This window comes from Acanthaster planci, linkage group LG21, assembly GCF_054643075.1.
Source record: "Acanthaster planci isolate LZ-2023a linkage group LG21, COTS_SCS, whole genome shotgun sequence".
Taxonomy (NCBI): domain Eukaryota; kingdom Metazoa; phylum Echinodermata; class Asteroidea; order Valvatida; family Acanthasteridae; genus Acanthaster; species Acanthaster planci.
In genome coordinates, this window is record NC_141797.1 from 8,616,272 (window position 1) to 8,643,385 (window position 27,114).

General features: G+C 43.6%; 1 protein-coding gene across 2 annotated transcripts; it reads left to right on the forward strand.

Moving 5' to 3' along the window:
- The first annotated feature begins 449 nt into the window (after window positions 1-449).
- LOC110977265 (uncharacterized) lies at window positions 450-26,220 on the forward strand. 2 transcript variants are annotated; one of them, XM_022231230.2, is made up of 5 exons: window positions 450-735; window positions 21,225-21,352; window positions 21,758-21,811; window positions 22,729-22,860; window positions 23,710-26,220. In XM_022231230.2, exons 1-5 carry the CDS (start codon window positions 723-725, stop codon window positions 23,884-23,886), a joined length of 504 nt encoding a protein of 167 aa, XP_022086922.2. In that variant the 5' UTR covers window positions 450-722; the 3' UTR covers window positions 23,887-26,220. The 2 variants fall into 2 exon arrangements, with proteins under 2 accessions (XP_022086922.2, XP_086987351.1); XM_087131225.1 differs by lacking the exon at window positions 450-735 and adding an exon at window positions 18,947-19,075.
- Window positions 26,221-27,114: the final 894 nt, after the last annotated feature.

A 27,114-nucleotide genomic window follows, 5' to 3' on the forward strand; every position in this document is an offset into this window, starting at 1 on the left:
AGCATTTGCTCCTTGTTTATTTCAATGCAAGTGATCTCTAGATCATCGAAATATAGACTTTGGTAATTTCCTTTAAGAACGGGGCGTTGCCTAATCTTTCTCTTCACCCAAGCAGCAGGCCTCAGTTCTACAATGTACTGTCCATAATACTTTCCAGATTGCGCTGACGACTGTATCTAATCCTACAGATATTTGCATGGCTGCCATCTTGCAGGCCATTGCTTTTGTTCCACAGGGTATGCGCAGAGGGGGCTCCTCTGTAGAACAAAAGAACTTCCCCTGCAAGATGTTTTCCACGCAACGCCTCTAGCTTAAGTGTACGAGATTACCAGTAAGTCGACACCTCAAGCTGGAGAAACGTCTAGGCATTACGCGACATACAGACGCGTACGCACACGCGATGCAGTGACCAGTGACGTAAATGTTCACGTCTGACTGCACAGCGCTTGCGGTACGCGAGAGAGTGAACGTACACTACACGTACATGCCCATAGACTTAGAAGTCAAACGAAAATCCCTACCGCACCGCGTATACGCGGTACACGACAGTTCAATTATTCAGCTAGCTGGCCTCCCGACGGTCTCGATTTGATCTTTATCGTCTGATCTGGGAAATTTCGCTAACTGTGCTTGTTGTTGGAGTCCTTACTACAACAGCTAGTGAAAGTAGATTATCTTGACTCGAGATTGGCCCCCGCTGAGACTTGTCTGAAGTCGCGAAAATGTCTGCACCAGGTGAGTAAATCCATGTTAAGTTGGTTTCGCTCTCTTTGGTGGTGTGAGGACGGGAAAAAAAACACGATCATCAACGCTGCGCTGTTGAGCTGACCTATTCCCCGTTGTTGTGTTGACATCAACGGTCAGTACAGTGATGGTCGATGCTGGGCATGAGCTACGGTGCAGGATGGTGTAGGCAATTCCAAGGCCATCTTCTATTGGGAATGCAAGAAAAGTGAAATACAGTTGAGCCTCGTTACTTAGAGGCCCTTCAGACTTTGCAAATTACCTTGTTATAACAGGAACCTTGTATTATCAGGAATGAAAACAATGATATACAAAGGATTTGGACGTATGATTAACCTTGTAATAAGCAGACTCTGTATTAACAGTGCTCTTATTAACGAGGTTCAACTGTACTGGTTGGCTTTGTCGTAGTCAGGATAGGTCATGTTGTTTACATGTTAATTTCAGATGCCACCATAGAGGACGGAGCCGCAAATCACTGTCTGTACATGTATTTATAATAAGAGGCGAGGGCCAAGTAAGAAATAAAACATGCCTGGCGTCCAGGTTTTTCAAGATTACTTCAAGGTTGCTTTTTCTCTTTCTCGCATATCCAACAGTCGTTGATGTATCAACTTTCCAAAGACTTAAAAATGAAAGAGATACGTTGAACAGGAGGCTGATTTTAAGATAGTATTAAAAGTGTCAACTAGACTTTTCATCAACTTTGTTTGTTCGTGGAGCTCCATGGTTTGTTTCACTGTTTCACAAGGGGAAAATGTACCCCTTTCCAAGGGGCGATCGCGAGAGCATGGGATTTGTTGCCGTAACCAACAAAATATGAAATGGCCATACGAAGGTAGTCACATTGACAGGTCTTACAAATGAGACGTTCCGACCCACATTTAGTTTTGAACGGATTGATGCTTTTTCTTTGTTTCCTGGGTTCAAAGTTAGATAAAAAGCAGCACGACCTTATTTCTGTTTTTTTTTTTAATTATTTCCTTGTTTGATACTGATATGACCTAATCTTTATAATGTACAGTTTCATCTGCAACCACTTTCCAAAGAGTAGGCCGGCTAATATTTTCAAAAGACAAAAAGTGGACACTGGGCATACTCAAAAAGTTGTCAGGCATTTTGACGGTAGTTCTACTGATTTGGCTGTTTATTTTTCGTCGCTAAGCCTCACATCTGTGTAATTCCAGAAATTAGGGGTCCCTTTTTTGTGTCCCTGTCACATCTGTCACGTGATTTTGCAAGTTCAGAACACATTATCTAATCCCCAAGGGTGATGTTTATGAATTAATGCAAATTATCTGCCCAACAAATAGTAATAGTTTGAAATCAATGCCGGTGATATTTCCCTGTTACAGTTAATAACAAAGGTCACACTTTTAGACCCCTAATTTCTGGAATTACCCATCTGTAATTGTCAAAATTGTTTTGCTTTTGTTTTGTATTTTCAAGCTTATTTCCGTGTAAAAAGCGTTCATACTCATGAGAAGGCTCTGTAAAAACTGGGGTGTTGAAATTGGTGTTATGATGACCCACACCGAGATGTGTAAGTTCAGCACCGCTGGTGTTAGTTTTCACGCCCACATGTACAGATGTAACAGTGTACTGGAGGGTGTGAAAAGTGTAAACCAACGGTGTTGAACAACACCAACAAGTTTAATTAACACAAATGGTCGCCTGATAACCCTAGCGTTGTTAAATTTAACACCTCAGTTTGTGCAGTGTTGATACGTGAAGTTCTGCAAATCGCATCGGGCTCGACCCCAGTTTCATATCCTTGTTTTAGGTCCAGCAGCCCACGTGCCAATTCTGTTAGCATTACCTGCGATCGTGCACTTTCAGTGCGCGAGGGTGGCGTTCATTTAAATGCGTCCGCAGTGACTCATTTCTTCCAAGAGTTCGTTGAAATAAGTTGGAATAATAAAAAAAGAAATGATCCGCTGAGAAACGACAGCCCGAATTATTTACAAAACTTCCTTGCGTAGGATTTCTGTTTCTGTTTTTTGGCATGCTTTGATATTTATGCTCTGGTTTTTTTTATTGTTTGTTTTGTTTTGTTTTTTTCTTTCAAAAAAATTGGGGTACCTGAACGAGGATAATTCTCACAGCGGGTCAACGTTTGACAATCGTGTACAGAGCATAGCGTGAGGTCTTACCCCCAAAAGTTAGCCTACAGGCCTCAAGTCAAGTGTAACAAAATGGTTCCCAAACGCGGAAAAATACACATGGGTGTGTGTGCCTGCAACTGGGGACCCCCTATTGTTCCTCTTTTGTTTGAACTTTTTTAGAAAACCACCCATATGTATTGTACACAGTTGTCAATCGGGAACCTTCTGTCAATCGGGGACCTTATCGCCCTCTATTGTTCAGGGTCCCAAATTGAATGCAGAAACAAACTCAAATACACACTGGTAGGGTGTGGGTGTGTGTGTCTGCCCCACTGATACCAGTGTTATGGACCAAACACGGGGGACCTACGATGGAAACGGCTGCAGTATGACGTGATCGTCCTTGCTCAGACTTCTCCCGGATTTATCGCCTCGGAAATTTACAAATGATTGCAACCGTAAACCCAATACGTGTATCAGTAGGAGATAGAATGTCCTCTGTGTCTCCCCCCACCCCGTCCTGTCATGTGTAGCCCCTCCCCCCCCCCATGAGTTTGTTGCTACTTCCTCTGTAGCAACTTTATTGCAGTGGTGGACGGTAGTGCGATTTTTATTGTCACGGTACACAAATTAAAAATGAGTTCCCGTAGGCGCTTCCTTGTGAAGAAATATCGAATATCGGCGATACATGTGTTAAAGTGTTTACGCTGGCAATTGTTTCTCGACCCAAATTTTCCAGAATAAAAAGGTTTGATTTCCACTGAGTGAGCAAAACTGGCCTTGTTTTGTTGCGGTGTTTTTACATGCACGAGCGGTACATGTGTAGTATGCAGGACAGCGTCCAAGTGATTCCAATCGGTTCACGAGAGGCCTTCAAGGACATTAAGCGCCAAACAGCCCCTAAAACATGGCAGGCAGGGGCAATGCACTCATGTGAACGGGAAACGGAGGGGGGGCTGACGGAGGACATAATGACTTCACAAGTTACAAAGACATCCTACACGGATGCAAAGGCAGACGAGGCCAGTTAATGATGCATGCAGTGAACAACCATTGGCGATATTGCGATGGCATTATACGGGGGGGCTATGCGTACAGGTCACCGGGGTGACACGTTGACAACTCTCAGCAGGTATCCGCATTAATACTGTGTGAGCCATGCATACGACATTTATTCATGGTTCAAGGACGACGTGCATCCGCATTGGGGCGTTCTGTTTTCCTGGGAAAGCTTGTTCCATAGTGACAGAAAATAGTCAGATTTCAGCCAAGTGGGAGGAGTCACTGTTCTACATTCACCTACATGTAAATGACGCGCGGCTCATTATGTGACTTGCTATATAAACGCGGTTTCTGATGGAACCCGGATGAGTCAAGACGTGTGGAAAACCTGTGTTGAAAACAATAATTAATGAGTGGCCTGGAGCAAGGAGGTCAACCCCAGAACACCAGTGACCACGAGGAACATTCAAATAACAAAATAATCAATTACTGAATTAAGATGTCACCGACACCTCAAGTTAACAACCCCCCTTAAGTCGGTGTCAGTTCGTGAGAACCACATCAACAACGTTTTCCAATACTCGACTTAGGCTCCGTCTCAGGCTTCAATTGGTTTTTTTACTTCCTCACTTTGAGGTTGTAAGCGCACTATTAAGTCTGATAGTGCCACAAAACATCGAGTAAGATGCAAAAGAGCCAAACGTTACCGTACTTCAATTTAAGTTAAACGCTTCTGGCCCACAATCGGGGATTGGTTTCCTACACGAAGCCTGAGACGGAAGACGAAGTTGAGTATTGGAAAATGGCAAGGTGTTACTTGCCGCCATCGGGATCTGACTCCGTTGCCCAAACTTTCTGTTTTCACCACGTCTTTGCGGCTTCGTCTGAAGTTTCCACACAGCGCCCGCTGGCGTCGTTTCGAATTTCAAGGAAGGTTAAAAAAATAATCTTTTCTTGGTTACGTTTTTCTTAAGCACGGGGATATCCTTTTTACAATAAACTCCATTTCCGTCTACAAAAAAAAACACGCGTTCAGCCAACAGACTCCGGTTGTTTCCGCAAAGACATCGAAGATTCCCTCCTGCAGAGTTCTGTTTAAGCAGAAAGTTTCAAAAGTGTCCATTCTTGTCAGAGGAAAGTGGAAAGAAACATTCACATTGTTTGTAAGTTATGCGCGCGGCATCGGGCGTTGACATCCGGACACCATTCATATTTCTCTGACAATGTTTTTGTGTGTTTACAACCTCTTTGATCTTACCATGGAAAACAACTTTCTCCAGAAAATGTATCCTTTTACCCTCTCTTTATCATCTGCACTATTTGCCTTTCGTTAAAAACATGTTTTCCCAGTTGCATCTATGCTTCCTGTTTGCTTTAGAATTTTCTTATTATTGTTCCAGTCGGACCGTTACTGCGCTGTTTGGAGAATTCTTTCAATGAAATCCTTTTTCATTTGCTTTCAGGGGCGTAGCCAGGCTCATCGGGAGGGGAAGAGTTCCCCCGGGGGCAGTTGCCCCGTTTCCCCCTCGGCTGTGCCACTGAGTTTTCATAATAGAAGGCACTTTCAAGAACCTTTAAATAGGTTATGACCACAGAAATACATCGACGCACTATGGCGTTGCTCGCGGGTCAGGCTAGTAAAATGTTTCTTCACGTAAACGCCCAATTTCCAGTTTGTGCTCTGTGGGATTTGAGAGACTTCTGTAAAATGTGTCTCTCCTCTCGAAACTTCATTTTCTAAAGGTGTCATCTCGATGACGGTGGTTCGCTGTTTATATCGAATGCTGTATTGTATCAGCAGAGTTTGAACTTCCAAGGCAGATGTTTTTGAAATCACGGCGTATTCCTCTCCTCGTAACCTGATTACCTTCGTCTGGTTTCACCCGTGTCTCGGACGCATACTGTGAAAATCGTCGTATGATATAATGATGAGATTCTGAGTTTTCACAAAGCTAACAGCGTTTACCGACTGTCTGCGTTGAGCAGAATCACCCCCTCATCGGTTGAAAAGAGCCATTATGGTCGGGTGCCTTCATTTTGTTGTTAGCGATGCGACAGTACCGCGTGCGTTCTATAGTCTTCTGTGAACCAGCGAAGTGTAAATCTTACAACAGTATCCTACGTTGCAAGGAAAATAATTGCGCTCTCTCTTGGTCCAGTCGGGGCTCATAAGTCGGCGACAACTTTTAGCATTTACTGCGATAGCACAGCGCTCCTGGACAGATGACATACATGTAGTGTGCGTTGCACGCCTCTATCAACAGGTAGATTTTTGTATGGCACATCTTGTCATCCTCCGGCAATGGCGAACGAACAAAACCGACTTGAAATGAAGACTATAGGACGTCTGTTATGGCGTCTTGGTTTTTAACCATTGATTTGCATTGTAAAAACAAGTACACTTTACACACATACGCAATAACAGGTCATTCGAGTGAGTAATTTAATAAGAAAATTGTCAGTTAATTCTGGAAATGATATTTTTGCATTTTCTGTTTATTTTTGCCTTGTTTTCGGGAGGAAGGGCTTAGCCACCGTCCCATGAGAAAAAGGTTATTTCCACCATCAATTTTGACTAGAAATACAAATGACATTACCTTCCTGAAGCGCCGCCATTGTTCGGCCGCGCATTTTGTGCACGAACGATGCGGGATGCCCTATGCAGTCTATGGGTGCACTGAACTAATTCAAGCTCCATTGAAAATAGTGTAAAATCAACCAAGTTTGGAGCCCCATGGCAGGCAACTGAAGTCCCTGAGGCCTCTCAAACAAAAATCAATGTGCTGTTTGGTCCTTCAGATTTCATTTGATTTTCAATTTTTAGTAGGTTAACCAATGAATTTTTTAATTATCCGCCCAAAACAAACTCACCCCCCAAAAAGTGAATGTTGCCAAGCCCTCCCAGCGGCCATTTTTCAAATGACATCCCTCACCTTCCTGGGGCTCTTCTGACTAATTTTCAATCCCATTTTTGTCTGCTTTGCCCCCAGATGGGTGCCCCTGAATCTACAGAGATGATCCTGGGCCATACTGACACAATTCCACCATTTCCTGGCCCAAACAGACCCCTCTTTTCGAAACAATCTCTGGGGGTACTTTTTCTGCGCCTCGGCCTGGCGGAGAATTTTCCTTGAATTGGGACACTGCACCCTTTATATACACCCCTTTTTCACAGTCTGACACAGAAACAATGCTGAATGGTTGAGAATGTTCCAAAAAACTCAATTTTTGAAAATAAATTGGAAAAAAAAGTCGACTGGCTGTGCTATGGGGAGTAAATCATCAAGGTCAGCCAATAGCAAATGTGCACAAACTGCCTATACATACACTGTACACTTCTACTATAGTGCAAACAGAAGAATGTCCAATCAGCATTTGAAAATTGCACCTTTCCCCATGAATAGCTTCAACTAGCATGTCCTACTGATAAGGAAGGGTTACCGCTTTGGCCATACACTACCAACAGCAGAGATCAAATACAAGAAAATTATGAAACTTCAGCCATGCTTTGACATGAAAGCTCTACGTAGAATTTATTCCTGTTGACACGCTCCAGCCCAAGAGTTGAAAACCTGAGCCCAAAATAGGGCACTTCCAACACAAGAGTGGAACAAACCACCAAGGAGAGTGTTTCGAGAACTTTCAGTCACCTGCGCATATATCCACAGCTTGGTCAGTTGGTGCGCGGGCTGTACTTGACCATCGAGGAAGTACCCCCACCCTTGGTTAGGGCCCTGTTAGGGTTACCCTTCATAATTAGGGTTGGCCTCCGTTAGGGTTAGCCGTCATTAGGGTTGGCCTCCGTTAGGGTTAAGCTCGGTTAGGGTTGGCCCACGGAAACCATCAAGTCCTTCGGTCACTGCTGATTTCTTGAAAATTACACGCAAAACAGCATGAACAGTGACAGAGTTAATTGTTTTTCAGAATTTCCACATGATTGCATGGGTATTTACCAGTGGAGTGTTGCTGCCAACAATCAAATGTTTCTCATGTCTCACAATTCATAAAACTGCTATCCCTGGCTTGTTCCGGTCTTTCCACCACTGGTGTAACTATCGCAAACGTGAGAAATGATTTTTCAATCCAACCGCCATGACATCCAGGACGCCGCCATCTTGGCAATATAGGGTGCACTGAACTAATTCAAGCTCCATTGAAAATAGTGTAAAATCAACCAAGTTTGGAGCCCCATGGCAGGCAACTGAAGTCCCTGAGGCCTCTCAAACAAAAATCAATGTGCTGTTTGGTCCTTCAGATTTCATTTGATTTTCAATTTTTAGTAGGTTAACCAATGAATTTTTTAATTATCCGCCCAAAACAAACTCACCCCCCAAAAAGTGAATGTTGCCAAGCCCTCCCAGCGGCCATTTTTCAAATGACATCCCTCACCTTCCTGGGGCTCTTCTGACTAATTTTCAATCCCATTTTTGTCTGCTTTGCCCCCAGATGGGTGCCCCTGAATCTACAGAGATGATCCTGGGCCATACTGACACAATTCCACCATTTCCTGGCCCAAACAGACCCCTCTTTTCGAAACAATCTCTGGGGGTACTTTTTCTGCGCCTCGGCCTGGCGGAGAATTTTCCTTGAATTGGGACACTGCACCCTTTATATACACCCCTTTTTCACAGTCTGACACAGAAACAATGCTGAATGGTTGAGAATGTTCCAAAAAACTCAATTTTTGAAAATAAATTGGAAAAAAAAGTCGACTGGCTGTGCTATGGGGAGTAAATCATCAAGGTCAGCCAATAGCAAATGTGCACAAACTGCCTATACATACACTGTACACTTCTACTATAGTGCAAACAGAAGAATGTCCAATCAGCATTTGAAAATTGCACCTTTCCCCATGAATAGCTTCAACTAGCATGTCCTACTGATAAGGAAGGGTTACCGCTTTGGCCATACACTACCAACAGCAGAGATCAAATACAAGAAAATTATGAAACTTCAGCCATGCTTTGACATGAAAGCTCTACGTAGAATTTATTCCTGTTGACACGCTCCAGCCCAAGAGTTGAAAACCTGAGCCCAAAATAGGGCACTTCCAACACAAGAGTGGAACAAACCACCAAGGAGAGTGTTTCGAGAACTTTCAGTCACCTGCGCATATATCCACAGCTTGGTCAGTTGGTGCGCGGGCTGTACTTGACCATCGAGGAAGTACCCCCACCCTTGGTTAGGGCCCTGTTAGGGTTACCCTTCATAATTAGGGTTGGCCTCCGTTAGGGTTAGCCGTCATTAGGGTTGGCCTCCGTTAGGGTTAAGCTCGGTTAGGGTTGGCCCACGGAAACCATCAAGTCCTTCGGTCACTGCTGATTTCTTGAAAATTACACGCAAAACAGCATGAACAGTGACAGAGTTAATTGTTTTTCAGAATTTCCACATGATTGCATGGGTATTTACCAGTGGAGTGTTGCTGCCAACAATCAAATGTTTCTCATGTCTCACAATTCATAAAACTGCTATCCCTGGCTTGTTCCGGTCTTTCCACCACTGGTGTAACTATCGCAAACGTGAGAAATGATTTTTCAATCCAACCGCCATGACATCCAGGACGCCGCCATCTTGGCAATATAGGGTGCACTGAACTAATTCAAGCTCCATTGAAAATAGTGTAAAATCAACCAAGTTTGGAGCCCCATGGCAGGCAACTGAAGTCCCTGAGGCCTCTCAAACAAAAATCAATGTGCTGTTTGGTCCTTCAGATTTCATTTGATTTTCAATTTTTAGTAGGTTAACCAATGAATTTTTTAATTATCCGCCCAAAACAAACTCACCCCCCCAAAAAGTGAATGTTGCCAAGCCCTCCCAGCGGCCATTTTTCAAATGACATCCCTCACCTTCCTGGGGCTCTTCTGACTAATTTTCAATCCCATTTTTGTCTGCTTTGCCCCCAGATGGGTGCCCCTGAATCTACAGAGATGATCCTGGGCCATACTGACACAATTCCACCATTTCCTGGCCCAAACAGACCCCTCTTTTCGAAACAATCTCTGGGGGTACTTTTTCTGCGCCTCGGCCTGGCGGAGAATTTTCCTTGAATTGGGACACTGCACCCTTTATATACACCCCTTTTTCACAGTCTGACACAGAAACAATGCTGAATGGTTGAGAATGTTCCAAAAAACTCAATTTTTGAAAATAAATTGGAAAAAAAAGTCGACTGGCTGTGCTATGGGGAGTAAATCATCAAGGTCAGCCAATAGCAAATGTGCACAAACTGCCTATACATACACTGTACACTTCTACTATAGTGCAAACAGAAGAATGTCCAATCAGCATTTGAAAATTGCACCTTTCCCCATGAATAGCTTCAACTAGCATGTCCTACTGATAAGGAAGGGTTACCGCTTTGGCCATACACTACCAACAGCAGAGATCAAATACAAGAAAATTATGAAACTTCAGCCATGCTTTGACATGAAAGCTCTACGTAGAATTTATTCCTGTTGACACGCTCCAGCCCAAGAGTTGAAAACCTGAGCCCAAAATAGGGCACTTCCAACACAAGAGTGGAACAAACCACCAAGGAGAGTGTTTCGAGAACTTTCAGTCACCTGCGCATATATCCACAGCTTGGTCAGTTGGTGCGCGGGCTGTACTTGACCATCGAGGAAGTACCCCCACCCTTGGTTAGGGCCCTGTTAGGGTTACCCTTCATAATTAGGGTTGGCCTCCGTTAGGGTTAGCCGTCATTAGGGTTGGCCTCCGTTAGGGTTAAGCTCGGTTAGGGTTGGCCCACGGAAACCATCAAGTCCTTCGGTCACTGCTGATTTCTTGAAAATTACACGCAAAACAGCATGAACAGTGACAGAGTTAATTGTTTTTCAGAATTTCCACATGATTGCATGGGTATTTACCAGTGGAGTGTTGCTGCCAACAATCAAATGTTTCTCATGTCTCACAATTCATAAAACTGCTATCCCTGGCTTGTTCCGGTCTTTCCACCACTGGTGTAACTATCGCAAACGTGAGAAATGATTTTTCAATCCAACCGCCATGACATCCAGGACGCCGCCATCTTGGCAATATAGGGTGCACTGAACTAATTCAAGCTCCATTGAAAATAGTGTAAAATCAACCAAGTTTGGAGCCCCATGGCAGGCAACTGAAGTCCCTGAGGCCTCTCAAACAAAAATCAATGTGCTGTTTGGTCCTTCAGATTTCATTTGATTTTCAATTTTTAGTAGGTTAACCAATGAATTTTTTAATTATCCGCCCAAAACAAACTCACCCCCCAAAAAGTGAATGTTGCCAAGCCCTCCCAGCGGCCATTTTTCAAATGACATCCCTCACCTTCCTGGGGCTCTTCTGACTAATTTTCAATCCCATTTTTGTCTGCTTTGCCCCCAGATGGGTGCCCCTGAATCTACAGAGATGATCCTGGGCCATACTGACACAATTCCACCATTTCCTGGCCCAAACAGACCCCTCTTTTCGAAACAATCTCTGGGGGTACTTTTTCTGCGCCTCGGCCTGGCGGAGAATTTTCCTTGAATTGGGACACTGCACCCTTTATATACACCCCTTTTTCACAGTCTGACACAGAAACAATGCTGAATGGTTGAGAATGTTCCAAAAAACTCAATTTTTGAAAATAAATTGGAAAAAAAAGTCGACTGGCTGTGCTATGGGGAGTAAATCATCAAGGTCAGCCAATAGCAAATGTGCACAAACTGCCTATACATACACTGTACACTTCTACTATAGTGCAAACAGAAGAATGTCCAATCAGCATTTGAAAATTGCACCTTTCCCCATGAATAGCTTCAACTAGCATGTCCTACTGATAAGGAAGGGTTACCGCTTTGGCCATACACTACCAACAGCAGAGATCAAATACAAGAAAATTATGAAACTTCAGCCATGCTTTGACATGAAAGCTCTACGTAGAATTTATTCCTGTTGACACGCTCCAGCCCAAGAGTTGAAAACCTGAGCCCAAAATAGGGCACTTCCAACACAAGAGTGGAACAAACCACCAAGGAGAGTGTTTCGAGAACTTTCAGTCACCTGCGCATATATCCACAGCTTGGTCAGTTGGTGCGCGGGCTGTACTTGACCATCGAGGAAGTACCCCCACCCTTGGTTAGGGCCCTGTTAGGGTTACCCTTCATAATTAGGGTTGGCCTCCGTTAGGGTTAGCCGTCATTAGGGTTGGCCTCCGTTAGGGTTAAGCTCGGTTAGGGTTGGCCCACGGAAACCATCAAGTCCTTCGGTCACTGCTGATTTCTTGAAAATTACACGCAAAACAGCATGAACAGTGACAGAGTTAATTGTTTTTCAGAATTTCCACATGATTGCATGGGTATTTACCAGTGGAGTGTTGCTGCCAACAATCAAATGTTTCTCATGTCTCACAATTCATAAAACTGCTATCCCTGGCTTGTTCCGGTCTTTCCACCACTGGTGTAACTATCGCAAACGTGAGAAATGATTTTTCAATCCAACCGCCATGACATCCAGGACGCCGCCATCTTGGCAATATAGGGTGCACTGAACTAATTCAAGCTCCATTGAAAATAGTGTAAAATCAACCAAGTTTGGAGCCCCATGGCAGGCAACTGAAGTCCCTGAGGCCTCTCAAACAAAAATCAATGTGCTGTTTGGTCCTTCAGATTTCATTTGATTTTCAATTTTTAGTAGGTTAACCAATGAATTTTTTAATTATCCGCCCAAAACAAACTCACCCCCCAAAAAGTGAATGTTGCCAAGCCCTCCCAGCGGCCATTTTTCAAATGACATCCCTCACCTTCCTGGGGCTCTTCTGACTAATTTTCAATCCCATTTTTGTCTGCTTTGCCCCCAGATGGGTGCCCCTGAATCTACAGAGATGATCCTGGGCCATACTGACACAATTCCACCATTTCCTGGCCCAAACAGACCCCTCTTTTCGAAACAATCTCTGGGGGTACTTTTTCTGCGCCTCGGCCTGGCGGAGAATTTTCCTTGAATTGGGACACTGCACCCTTTATATACACCCCTTTTTCACAGTCTGACACAGAAACAATGCTGAATGGTTGAGAATGTTCCAAAAAACTCAATTTTTGAAAATAAATTGGAAAAAAAAGTCGACTGGCTGTGCTATGGGGAGTAAATCATCAAGGTCAGCCAATAGCAAATGTGCACAAACTGCCTATACATACACTGTACACTTCTACTATAGTGCAAACAGAAGAATGTCCAATCAGCATTTGAAAATTGCACCTTTCCCCATGAATAGCTTCAACTAGCATGTCCTACTGATAAGGAAGGGTTACCGCTTTGGCCATACACTACCAACAGCAGAGATCAAATACAAGAAAATTATGAAACTTCAGCCATGCTTTGACATGAAAGCTCTACGTAGAATTTATTCCTGTTGACACGCTCCAGCCCAAGAGTTGAAAACCTGAGCCCAAAATAGGGCACTTCCAACACAAGAGTGGAACAAACCACCAAGGAGAGTGTTTCGAGAACTTTCAGTCACCTGCGCATATATCCACAGCTTGGTCAGTTGGTGCGCGGGCTGTACTTGACCATCGAGGAAGTACCCCCACCCTTGGTTAGGGCCCTGTTAGGGTTACCCTTCATAATTAGGGTTGGCCTCCGTTAGGGTTAGCCGTCATTAGGGTTGGCCTCCGTTAGGGTTAAGCTCGGTTAGGGTTGGCCCACGGAAACCATCAAGTCCTTCGGTCACTGCTGATTTCTTGAAAATTACACGCAAAACAGCATGAACAGTGACAGAGTTAATTGTTTTTCAGAATTTCCACATGATTGCATGGGTATTTACCAGTGGAGTGTTGCTGCCAACAATCAAATGTTTCTCATGTCTCACAATTCATAAAACTGCTATCCCTGGCTTGTTCCGGTCTTTCCACCACTGGTGTAACTATCGCAAACGTGAGAAATGATTTTTCAATCCAACCGCCATGACATCCAGGACGCCGCCATCTTGGCAATATAGGGTGCACTGAACTAATTCAAGCTCCATTGAAAATAGTGTAAAATCAACCAAGTTTGGAGCCCCATGGCAGGCAACTGAAGTCCCTGAGGCCTCTCAAACAAAAATCAATGTGCTGTTTGGTCCTTCAGATTTCATTTGATTTTCAATTTTTAGTAGGTTAACCAATGAATTTTTTAATTATCCGCCCAAAACAAACTCACCCCCCAAAAAGTGAATGTTGCCAAGCCCTCCCAGCGGCCATTTTTCAAATGACATCCCTCACCTTCCTGGGGCTCTTCTGACTAATTTTCAATCCCATTTTTGTCTGCTTTGCCCCCAGATGGGTGCCCCTGAATCTACAGAGATGATCCTGGGCCATACTGACACAATTCCACCATTTCCTGGCCCAAACAGACCCCTCTTTTCGAAACAATCTCTGGGGGTACTTTTTCTGCGCCTCGGCCTGGCGGAGAATTTTCCTTGAATTGGGACACTGCACCCTTTATATACACCCCTTTTTCACAGTCTGACACAGAAACAATGCTGAATGGTTGAGAATGTTCCAAAAAACTCAATTTTTGAAAATAAATTGGAAAAAAAAGTCGACTGGCTGTGCTATGGGGAGTAAATCATCAAGGTCAGCCAATAGCAAATGTGCACAAACTGCCTATACATACACTGTACACTTCTACTATAGTGCAAACAGAAGAATGTCCAATCAGCATTTGAAAATTGCACCTTTCCCCATGAATAGCTTCAACTAGCATGTCCTACTGATAAGGAAGGGTTACCGCTTTGGCCATACACTACCAACAGCAGAGATCAAATACAAGAAAATTATGAAACTTCAGCCATGCTTTGACATGAAAGCTCTACGTAGAATTTATTCCTGTTGACACGCTCCAGCCCAAGAGTTGAAAACCTGAGCCCAAAATAGGGCACTTCCAACACAAGAGTGGAACAAACCACCAAGGAGAGTGTTTCGAGAACTTTCAGTCACCTGCGCATATATCCACAGCTTGGTCAGTTGGTGCGCGGGCTGTACTTGACCATCGAGGAAGTACCCCCACCCTTGGTTAGGGCCCTGTTAGGGTTACCCTTCATAATTAGGGTTGGCCTCCGTTAGGGTTAGCCGTCATTAGGGTTGGCCTCCGTTAGGGTTAAGCTCGGTTAGGGTTGGCCCACGGAAACCATCAAGTCCTTCGGTCACTGCTGATTTCTTGAAAATTACACGCAAAACAGCATGAACAGTGACAGAGTTAATTGTTTTTCAGAATTTCCACATGATTGCATGGGTATTTACCAGTGGAGTGTTGCTGCCAACAATCAAATGTTTCTCATGTCTCACAATTCATAAAACTGCTATCCCTGGCTTGTTCCGGTCTTTCCACCACTGGTGTAACTATCGCAAACGTGAGAAATGATTTTTCAATCCAACCGCCATGACATCCAGGACGCCGCCATCTTGGCAATATAGGGTGCACTGAACTAATTCAAGCTCCATTGAAAATAGTGTAAAATCAACCAAGTTTGGAGCCCCATGGCAGGCAACTGAAGTCCCTGAGGCCTCTCAAACAAAAATCAATGTGCTGTTTGGTCCTTCAGATTTCATTTGATTTTCAATTTTTAGTAGGTTAACCAATGAATTTTTTAATTATCCGCCCAAAACAAACTCACCCCCCAAAAAGTGAATGTTGCCAAGCCCTCCCAGCGGCCATTTTTCAAATGACATCCCTCACCTTCCTGGGGCTCTTCTGACTAATTTTCAATCCCATTTTTGTCTGCTTTGCCCCCAGATGGGTGCCCCTGAATCTACAGAGATGATCCTGGGCCATACTGACACAATTCCACCATTTCCTGGCCCAAACAGACCCCTCTTTTCGAAACAATCTCTGGGGGTACTTTTTCTGCGCCTCGGCCTGGCGGAGAATTTTCCTTGAATTGGGACACTGCACCCTTTATATACACCCCTTTTTCACAGTCTGACACAGAAACAATGCTGAATGGTTGAGAATGTTCCAAAAAACTCAATTTTTGAAAATAAATTGGAAAAAAAAGTCGACTGGCTGTGCTATGGGGAGTAAATCATCAAGGTCAGCCAATAGCAAATGTGCACAAACTGCCTATACATACACTGTACACTTCTACTATAGTGCAAACAGAAGAATGTCCAATCAGCATTTGAAAATTGCACCTTTCCCCATGAATAGCTTCAACTAGCATGTCCTACTGATAAGGAAGGGTTACCGCTTTGGCCATACACTACCAACAGCAGAGATCAAATACAAGAAAATTATGAAACTTCAGCCATGCTTTGACATGAAAGCTCTACGTAGAATTTATTCCTGTTGACACGCTCCAGCCCAAGAGTTGAAAACCTGAGCCCAAAATAGGGCACTTCCAACACAAGAGTGGAACAAACCACCAAGGAGAGTGTTTCGAGAACTTTCAGTCACCTGCGCATATATCCACAGCTTGGTCAGTTGGTGCGCGGGCTGTACTTGACCATCGAGGAAGTACCCCCACCCTTGGTTAGGGCCCTGTTAGGGTTACCCTTCATAATTAGGGTTGGCCTCCGTTAGGGTTAGCCGTCATTAGGGTTGGCCTCCGTTAGGGTTAAGCTCGGTTAGGGTTGGCCCACGGAAACCATCAAGTCCTTCGGTCACTGCTGATTTCTTGAAAATTACACGCAAAACAGCATGAACAGTGACAGAGTTAATTGTTTTTCAGAATTTCCACATGATTGCATGGGTATTTACCAGTGGAGTGTTGCTGCCAACAATCAAATGTTTCTCATGTCTCACAATTCATAAAACTGCTATCCCTGGCTTGTTCCGGTCTTTCCACCACTGGTGTAACTATCGCAAACGTGAGAAATGATTTTTCAATCCAACCGCCATGACATCCAGGACGCCGCCATCTTGGCAATATAGGGTGCACTGAACTAATTCAAGCTCCATTGAAAATAGTGTAAAATCAACCAAGTTTGGAGCCCCATGGCAGGCAACTGAAGTCCCTGAGGCCTCTCAAACAAAAATCAATGTGCTGTTTGGTCCTTCAGATTTCATTTGATTTTCAATTTTTAGTAGGTTAACCAATGAATTTTTTAATTATCCGCCCAAAACAAACTCACCCCCCAAAAAGTGAATGTTGCCAAGCCCTCCCAGCGGCCATTTTTCAAATGACATCCCTCACCTTCCTGGGGCTCTTCTGACTAATTTTCAATCCCATTTTTGTCTGCTTTGCCCCCAGATGGGTGCCCCTGAATCTACAGAGATGATCCTGGGCCATACTGACACAATTCCACCATTTCCTGGCCCAAACAGACCCCTCTTTTCGAAACAATCTCTGGGGGTACTTTTTCTGCGCCTCGGCCTGGCGGAGAATTTTCCTTGAATTGGGACACTGCACCCTTTATATACACCCCTTTTTCACAGTCTGACACAGAAACAATGCTGAATGGTTGAGAATGTTCCAAAAAACTCAATTTTTGAAAATAAATTGGAAAAAAAAGTCGACTGGCTGTGCTATGGGGAGTAAATCATCAAGGTCAGCCAATAGCAAATGTGCACAAACTGCCTATACATACACTGTACACTTCTACTATAGTGCAAACAGAAGAATGTCCAATCAGCATTTGAAAATTGCACCTTTCCCCATGAATAGCTTCAACTAGCATGTCCTACTGATAAGGAAGGGTTACCGCTTTGGCCATACACTACCAACAGCAGAGATCAAATACAAGAAAATTATGAAACTTCAGCCATGCTTTGACATGAAAGCTCTACGTAGAATTTATTCCTGTTGACACGCTCCAGCCCAAGAGTTGAAAACCTGAGCCCAAAATAGGGCACTTCCAACACAAGAGTGGAACAAACCACCAAGGAGAGTGTTTCGAGAACTTTCAGTCACCTGCGCATATATCCACAGCTTGGTCAGTTGGTGCGCGGGCTGTACTTGACCATCGAGGAAGTACCCCCACCCTTGGTTAGGGCCCTGTTAGGGTTACCCTTCATAATTAGGGTTGGCCTCCGTTAGGGTTAGCCGTCATTAGGGTTGGCCTCCGTTAGGGTTAAGCTCGGTTAGGGTTGGCCCACGGAAACCATCAAGTCCTTCGGTCACTGCTGATTTCTTGAAAATTACACGCAAAACAGCATGAACAGTGACAGAGTTAATTGTTTTTCAGAATTTCCACATGATTGCATGGGTATTTACCAGTGGAGTGTTGCTGCCAACAATCAAATGTTTCTCATGTCTCACAATTCATAAAACTGCTATCCCTGGCTTGTTCCGGTCTTTCCACCACTGGTGTAACTATCGCAAACGTGAGAAATGATTTTTCAATCCAACCGCCATGACATCCAGGACGCCGCCATCTTGGCAATATAGGGTGCACTGAACTAATTCAAGCTCCATTGAAAATAGTGTAAAATCAACCAAGTTTGGAGCCCCATGGCAGGCAACTGAAGTCCCTGAGGCCTCTCAAACAAAAATCAATGTGCTGTTTGGTCCTTCAGATTTCATTTGATTTTCAATTTTTAGTAGGTTAACCAATGAATTTTTTAATTATCCGCCCAAAACAAACTCACCCCCCAAAAAGTGAATGTTGCCAAGCCCTCCCAGCGGCCATTTTTCAAATGACATCCCTCACCTTCCTGGGGCTCTTCTGACTAATTTTCAATCCCATTTTTGTCTGCTTTGCCCCCAGATGGGTGCCCCTGAATCTACAGAGATGATCCTGGGCCATACTGACACAATTCCACCATTTCCTGGCCCAAACAGACCCCTCTTTTCGAAACAATCTCTGGGGGTACTTTTTCTGCGCCTCGGCCTGGCGGAGAATTTTCCTTGAATTGGGACACTGCACCCCTATATGATGGAGATCAATGGTTTGTACTTCGTTGTCATTGGTCACCGCTGCTGCTCGCCTGCATGGTTCCTGGAAATTGAATTAGAATGCGTAACAAGTCGTTTCCGCGCAACAACCAACAAAGGCTGAGGGAATAACACAAGGCCATTTTTTTCTTGTACAATGTACAGTAGCGCACCATTGTCACGATGAGATGGACCATAAAGTAGTACAAACGCAACTATCGTGTTATATACGACGACCTGTGTACAATGTATGATGTTTTCGCTTTAAGGAATTTACATGAACTAACGTACGACTCTGTAAAATATTCTTACATGTACAGTACATGTAGTTGTCACACGAGCGCGAGTGGAACGCAGAATAATGTAGTGCGTCTGTGTCCCGTATGGCGCTCTTTGAGTGCCATCCGACTTGTTCTTTGTAAGTCGACTTATAAAGCGTATTTAGTCGATTTAACGAGATAAATGATGTAGTTAAGTTGACTTCCTAGGTCGACATCGCGAGATATTTTATGACATCAAGCTTGCTTCCAGAGTTCCCTATATCGACTTGGCGAGATAATTTATGTAAATAAGTCGACTTCTTAATTCAAGTAAGTCGACTTGGTGAGATAATTTACTAATTAAGTCGACTTCCTAATTCTAGTAAGTCGACTTGGCGATACAATTCATGTCATCAAGTTTACTTTCAGAATTCACTATGTCGACTCGTCGAAATAAATTTTGCTGTCAAGTCGATTTCCCAATTCTAGCAAGTCGACTTGGCGAAAAAAAATACGCTTTAGGTCACATTCACTTGTTATTGTGAGTAGTCAGTTCATGCCTGCATGTTGTACACTTGATGACATAAATTATCTTGCCAATTCGACTTACTAGAATTAGGAAGTCGACTCATTGACATAGATTATCTTTTCAAGTCGACCTACCAGGCTACCAGAATTAGGAAGTTCGATTGACTACATAAATTTAATTGCCAAATCGTCTTCCCACAATTGTAAAGTCGACTTGACAAGATAAATTATCTCGACGAGTTGACATCGCGAATTCCAAAAGCAGACTTGATGACATAAGTTATCTCGCCAAGTCGTCTCACCAAATAAGGGAGTCGATTTCACTACATAAGTCGACATAGGGAATTCCGAAAGCAGCTTAGCCTTTAAACACATTCCTAATCTCATAAGAATTAGCGTGTCTCGGTTAAATATGTTTTTAATAAAGTGGGTATAAAAATGTTACAGCTGTGTTCACAGTCAAAGCCCCTTTATGGGGTCTTGAATAGAACTGATCCACAGAGTGTTTAGATTTTGCCATAGATGGAAAGATGGAACGTAATTCACTGAGATAGGCTTGAGCGGGAAACTTCATACGCCTGGTTAATGCACAGCGTGAGTCGTGTTGTCGGTGAATAATCTCCTAGCATTCACAATATTTTTGATGGTGTACAACTGAGATCCAAGCAGTATTTTTGTAGCGTGATGTGGTTAAATGTTATACAGTGTGACGTGACAGGAAGTGTAAGTCAAACTAATAGCAATATTAATCCTCTGTCAAATCCGTCAAGAGTTGAAACTCAAGGGAGTTCACAAGAGTACATTAATACCAATTTACACTTAAAACATGAAAATTTATATTAAAGAATAAATTATTACATAAACATGTAAAATGTAAAAACGTGTAATATTACACAAAAGCTAACAAACAATTAGTAATCTTTCGGAAAAAATTCAAATGCCTGCGCGTTAGTCACATTGTAAACAACAGGCAGATATAGACGTGACGTTAAGGGACGGCAAGACGTGCGGGCGAGAATTGGGCGTCTTGGCAGGGTGTGGAATGGCTAGGTCATGTCCTGTAATGACATGACACAACATGACACAATACATAAATATAGCTCTATGATCCTGACAGTGTGGAGCGGGCGTTGGCATGACGTGACGTGATATGTTGGTTGGCGCTGCGTTGCGTGGAGTAACGTGCCTTGATTATTAAAGGGTAACTGCAAAATGTTTTCCCATGGACAATTTTTATAACTCTTTCTACTTATGGAAACTGTGTAACATTTATTCTTAGGCTAAAATCGAACAGTGCACTTTAAATTTTCAAAAGTGTTCGTACCTCTCTGGACACCGGAGGGTGTTCTTGCTGTGATGTCATCCAGGAAGGCATTGTTCAGTTCCTAAGTGTTTTCTATTCAAATTTTGAGCCCAAACATTTCCCAGAAAAGGTTGGCTTGCTGTCTTATTGTTATGTACTTACTTCAATTGTATTTTACTAATGAAGAAATTTCAGAAAGTTCAGGCCAGGGATGTACAGTGTATATACAAGTCCAGTTGGGTTTTTGCTTTGTTTTTTGGTGTTGTTTTTTTCAAAAACCAATGGACCATTGACGCTTTCTTCCCAGAATGACGTCACTGCTTTGCTCGCGAAAATGGAAATACTCATTAGCATAAAACAACAAGGCTGCAAAAAAGAGAAAGTAAGGGTGCGTTTTGATTGTTTGCATTTAAAAACTGTTGCACTGCAGATGACCCTTAGGAATGATGTGCTGTCTGACCTGATTATCCAATTAGGTGAATTCAACGCCGAAAAGCCACCAGCATACAACCAGGACTACCCTCCTCAACAGGGCTACCCTCCTCAACAGGGCTACCCTCCTCAACAGGGCTACCCTCCTCAACAGGGCTACCCTGCACAGCAGGTAATCACGCAGAGCCTTGTTAGACAGAGCAGCGACCACCTTAGACCACGACTGTTCATTATTATCATGTGTGTAATACAGTGCAGCGTGCGGCGATGATTACTGTGTGCCATCTGTGTGGGTTCACTGGCGAATGAAGATGCATAATTATCCGCCATTTTGTATTTGTTTCAGCAATTTCAACTCTGTCTCTTTGTACACGGAACTTGCGAAACAAATCCATACTCCGTGAATGAAATCTCGCTCGTCAGTGTCACGCACGACTGCGCAACCCGGGGTCATCTGCCAGTAAAATAATATGTAAATTCCTGCGTAAAAAATTACAAATGAAATTGCAATAAATTAATAAAACCTTGACCCTTTAATATTCGGTTTCTACAACTACTTATTTCTGTTTTTTTGCAGCCTGGGTATCCTCCACAGGCAGCGTACACCCCACAGCAAGGTGCTGTAGTCACGGTAAGGTCACTACGGCTGCAGCCCAGTCCGCTTCGAGAACATTCGAGAGCGGTGGGGCTTGCCGGCTATATCAGCCAGTTTGGCATTTTAAAACGGCAAGGGCATTCGGGAACGAAGGACGCGTGCGCCAGTGGCCGTATGGCCGTGCTGCTGGGTCAGACCTCGCTCACGCGCGCGTATTGCTGTTTCCGAATGACCTCCGACGCGCTTTCTTTTGAGCACGCGCCGATGGAATCCTGGACTGGCTCATTTTGGGAACAATTCCTACAGAACTAAAAAAGCAAACTGGAGAGAAGAAGAAACAAAGTTGCTATTTTAAGAGGAAACAACTTCGGAGAAAATGCAACTCCCAGCAACCTTTTTTAATTAAACATTCAAAAATGAATCAAGGGGATGAAAGAGTCACAGCCAGATATGCAGACGAGGCACAAAATTTGGAAACTTGCCTCGAATTGGATCGACCCGCTGGACAGACCTTGCCTTCCGTTGAGAAACGCTAACATCCATTTTCTTTGTTGGGCCAAGTTGGCAGAAACTTCTAACCCTTAGGTTGGCAAGAGCTTTGGGCCAAAAATGCAGATTTGCTCAAGTTTTGTTAAAGGTGAAGTTTAAATTCTGAGCAAAGACTGTTTCCTTTTTCAGTTATTGTGTACTGCTGAAAACATGTCAAAATAAACAAACGATTATGTTTTTGTTTTCACCCATAGAAAAACAACTCTTGAGACTCGATTTTTCATTCCCCGTCTGGCTATCTTCATGCAGATTTAGTGAGATTTTTACACTCTGGGAATTGTTCCTGTTTTTGTGCTCATGCATGGCCAATCATTGTTTGCCAAAGACTGCTTGGCAAAAACTACAGCGGCGACATGGCATACGAAAGGTTCTTGACGTTATCTACCGTTTGCTCTTGTTCCCAGACTACCCCACAGAGCACGGTCATTGTCCGGACTACTGGCATCCAGCCTAATGACCACCTCATCTTCGCGATCATCGTCACTTTGTTTTGCTGCCTGCCCTTCGGGATTGTTGGCATCATCAAAGCCATGGACGTAAGTAGCGCTTTGAAATCTTGGTTTCCCTGGATTAGACTGTGGGCTTACTGTTCACCTCCATACCATCTGCCTTGAGCAGAAGCACGCCCTCATCGTTTGAAAAGAGCCATGTTGGTCGGGAGTTTTCATTTTGCTGGTGTAGCGGCTCGACCGTAATGCATACATTTCAGAGTCGTTTGTGAATCAGCGAAGTGCAGTTACCACCGAAGGAACCTCCATTGCATCGAGCTGTGTTTAGACTAGTCTGGTTCCCTAACCAAAGATTCCCTGATGTCGCTAGATAAAATCTTAGGTTAGCTATCACCTACGGATATAAATACATCATGACGCATCATGTCAAGGGTCACTATAGGCCTATAAGAAAAGCCTAGGATCCTATGTTTAGATATACATTGACGGTCACTTTGAAAACATACAAAAACTCAAAAAAATGCGAAGGAAGGAAGCAATATTGTGTTGCATGTGGACAACAAGGAAAGGAAAGATACGTGTCCCGTTGTGTAGATCTCATTGCACATGCAGACACGACCTAAAATAATTATCCGAACACCAACGATGCAATCCGAATGTGGACGGGTCGAGTTCGGAATATTTCGGCCATTTTCGGCAAATGGAGGTATTCCTCCTGTTGTCACGTGGTCGTTGGGTGATACCAGACCCTTGATTCAACAAGCATGTTCGAAGTCATCGGATCTGGTGTCCTGATGAAGTTGCGACGAGGGTGCTGCGAGGAATGTTGCTCCCTCCCTTGGTCAGGCTGGGGGGATCACACACTGTGTGACATTTGTATGTTTTTCTCATCTCAATGCACTTCTTCCCATCTTCCTTCCACGCGCATTTGGACAGGTGAGGAATCGCTGGGCGGCAGGGGACGCTGCGGGCGCCGAGGCGGCTTCGAAGGAGGCTAAGAAATGGTCCTTGGCCGGCCTGATCACTGGTATCATACTTGAGGTGATCGGTGTCGTCATCATCATTGTCTACTACGTCGTCATTGTAGCTTCCTTTAGCAACTTTTATGGCTAGCCTCGTGCTCCAGTCACAGATTTGTTTCCATCACAGGTCTGCATTCATTATGGTTGTAAGACGGCGAACTAAACAGTTATTATTTTTTTAAAGATTCCTTTATATATCTGAGTTGAACTGTGTCATGTCATTCTGTGACTAGTATATTCACTGTAACAAACCCAACATATGTAAATATTATCCGGAAAGTTGACTCATTGCTTCATTGTTAGTGATTTACAATACTGAGAGAAAAACAGCTCACAGTGACAAAGAGACCAGTCAGCGTGTGTGCCGAATACGTGAAAGTGGAAAGTTGCTCATGACGCATGAGCATTCAAGGACCCATCAAAATTATACCATGAAAGCTGACAGCTTCGGTACTCCCAATGAGTCCATTATAACGTAGATCAATGGGCACTCTATACTGGTATTGCTGACGTCATCATTTGACCTTTCCTTTTTTTCCTCTTTTTACCGAGACTCAAACTTTTAACATCTGTTTATACTGTATATAGTACAGAGCATTTCTAGATAGTAAACCAGTTTGCTTACCCTACCTTAAGGGTTTTTATTAAAATGTAATGGAAAAAATTATAGTATACATTAAAGTGGTACTCCCAGAGGCTGAATTAGAATAATGTGTGTTATCGGTCGAGCTATTTGATTTTAATACGTACTTTTCTCATCTTTCAGCCGTTTTTTGTATAGTTCAAGTTAGGAAGATCGCATTGCGCGTAATTTGCTGCGCACCAGCTCCAAAGGTGGATCCAGGGGGGGACGGGCCATTCCCCCTCAAAAAAAGGGGGCTAATAATTTTGTTTTTTATCAGAGTGATGACAGAAAGGCGATATTCTTGTCTATTTCGTGCTCCTTTCTCTGAAAAATTGCCTAGGCTATAACCCCAGCGAGGGTGAAAACTCCGACTACCGGTAGTTTAGGTTGTGTCAACCCAATGTAGGGGACGGAAATTAATTTCTGGTTTGTTTTAACCAAACAGTGATTAATATCCACTCATTTTGTGGATGACAAATGAAACAGAAAGTACTTCTCAACCCAAAACTGGGTGAACACAGCCCATATTTGGGTAGTTGCTGTTTCACCCTTCCTTGGGTTAAAATTGAGCCCGGGCAATTTTTCACTTTAAGCATGTGCTGTTGAAATGCCGCTCTGGTTCATCGGAACTTTTCGTTTGGTTTGTATGTGAATCGAAAGCGCCACTGACTTTTATTGGGCGCACCGACCCACGTAATCGAATTTCAGGATATGAAAACTGGAGGTTCTGGTTCATCATCTTCAAAGGCCCTATAGTCTTGGGTCCAAGACCTGCCATAGTTCATTCCACGACCGCGACACCAATCACAGGGCGCCATCTTTATTTTCAATTCCAGCCTTTGTGACGTCATCAACTTATATGAATAACAATAGAAGGCTCTAACGAAGCTGTTGATTGGCTCCCCAAGAAGTCGGGGGAAACCATGAAAAATATAAGCACTATATAAAATATACGTTTCTTATTGGGAAGACACTTTGGTGTAAAATTATAGCCATCCGCGAAACAAAAAGGTAACTGAGTTAGTTTATTTATTTTCACCCGGACCCATCTCTTGGGCTGGGACCTTTGTCACTTTCGTATATTCATATATTTTGTTCTATCGCGAACACTTCACCAGCGGTTTCATTTGTCGCCGGAATCAGCATGCGCATGACCAGCAAAGAGTCGTCGGCAACCGGCGCGCAGTAATAAAAAGAGTCGTGTAGTTGTTGAAATAACGCCATGGCTTGCTTTGGGTCCGTGTTGACCTTCGGGGGGGGGAAGTTGGAACCTGGAAATGGAAACCAATATTTCTTTCCAAAAATACCGATGAGGGTTTTCTGCAGTACTTCTGAATACTTAGAATCCACGAGTTTCCCTTTGTAGTAAGAATTTGTCATGTTCTAGGCAGAAAATTGATTAATCCGTTTGTATACTAATATCTTCTTCTTGTAATCTGTTATCGTTGATGTTGTACTTAATTGTGTAAATACCTGGAAAGCAGGCATTATTTCTTTGATACAAAGTGTCCAGAAATTGTAATGCGAATGTTGCGCTAATTGTTTTATTCCCGCAAAACAAAAAAAGGAAATCTATAGCAGTAACAGGAATATTTGTTTTTGTCTTCATAATTTCGTTTTCCTCACTGATGTTTTGATTTAATTTGGGGGAGGAGTTGTGAAGGAAAACGATTCACTTGCTCTAGTTGTCTTGCCTAGTGCGTTGTATATCTACTCAGATTTGAACGAGATGTTTATGCTAATCAGTAAGATGTAACCTTTGAAGTAGAATAAATAGCGAAGGTCTAACCAGTGATTTTACTTGTTTTGTCGCATTCGGCCGAGTAGTTTCTGCTTATAAACTCGTCATCTTTCCGGGTCATGAAATCAATGATTTGAGCCCTGTGCAAAGGCAGTTTAGCGGTGCGGTTTGCTTCTGTCGGAGGTACACACAAGCTGGCAGTTTCTAGATACCCGACTTCTGGTGTGGGCAATAGGCGTGCGGCTGCATTGAGCCGTGTATTTGGGTGCCAGCCTATATCCCAGCTAGACCACAGTACTTGTGGTCTATTTTTCACGCAGGTAAAACCCACGTTGCGCCACAAATTCCTGCTTGCCCTGAAGAAGCTAATCAGAAGCAATTTTGAAATAAACCTTTTTTTTTTAATTTGATGTTTTATTAAGTTGGGTTATTTTGACCCATCTCACAGCCCCGAGGGGGAGGGGGCGATTCTGCCCCCGCGAACTCGGCTGGGCCACACCCTATTTGCTCGAAACTTTGCCATGCGTATGTGTGCACTCCTTATCCTTACAAATGTGAAGCTTGAACTCAATCGGATCGAATGAATGGTTTCGTTGTTTGTTAAGGTCCTTTGAAGTTCAAGGCTACATATGTGTCAATGCGCGTGCATTAAGCATTGAGTGGAAAAAGTGTACATTTTTGACGGACCCTTCTCGGAAACATGCCCCCTGCGCCAAATGTCCAATTTTTGTAAAATATGGTACAACTGGTGTCAAAGTGACCACCAAGAGTTACTCTACAAACTCTTAAAGGCTCAACCTCTGAAAGAAATACCCTTGCGGCGATATCGGAATTCAATGTCAAGACGGGTGGATCCCCCCCGCGGGCTCCTTTAGGGTTAATCTGCTAATTTGTTACCACCATACGATGAGTGCCAGGTTCCGAGTGTAGGCTTGATATTGGAGGTGTGCCCG

Coding starts and splice junctions, on each gene's coding strand:
- LOC110977265 (XM_087131225.1), top strand. CDS start 18,970: ATGTACAGTACATGTAGTTGTCACACGAGCGCGAGTGGAACGCAGAAT. Junction 19,076..21,224: donor TGCCATCCGACTTGTTCTTT/GTAAGTCGACTT, acceptor TTATCCAATTAG/GTGAATTCAACGCCGAAAAG. Junction 22,861..23,709: donor GCATCATCAAAGCCATGGAC/GTAAGTAGCGCT, acceptor GCATTTGGACAG/GTGAGGAATCGCTGGGCGGC.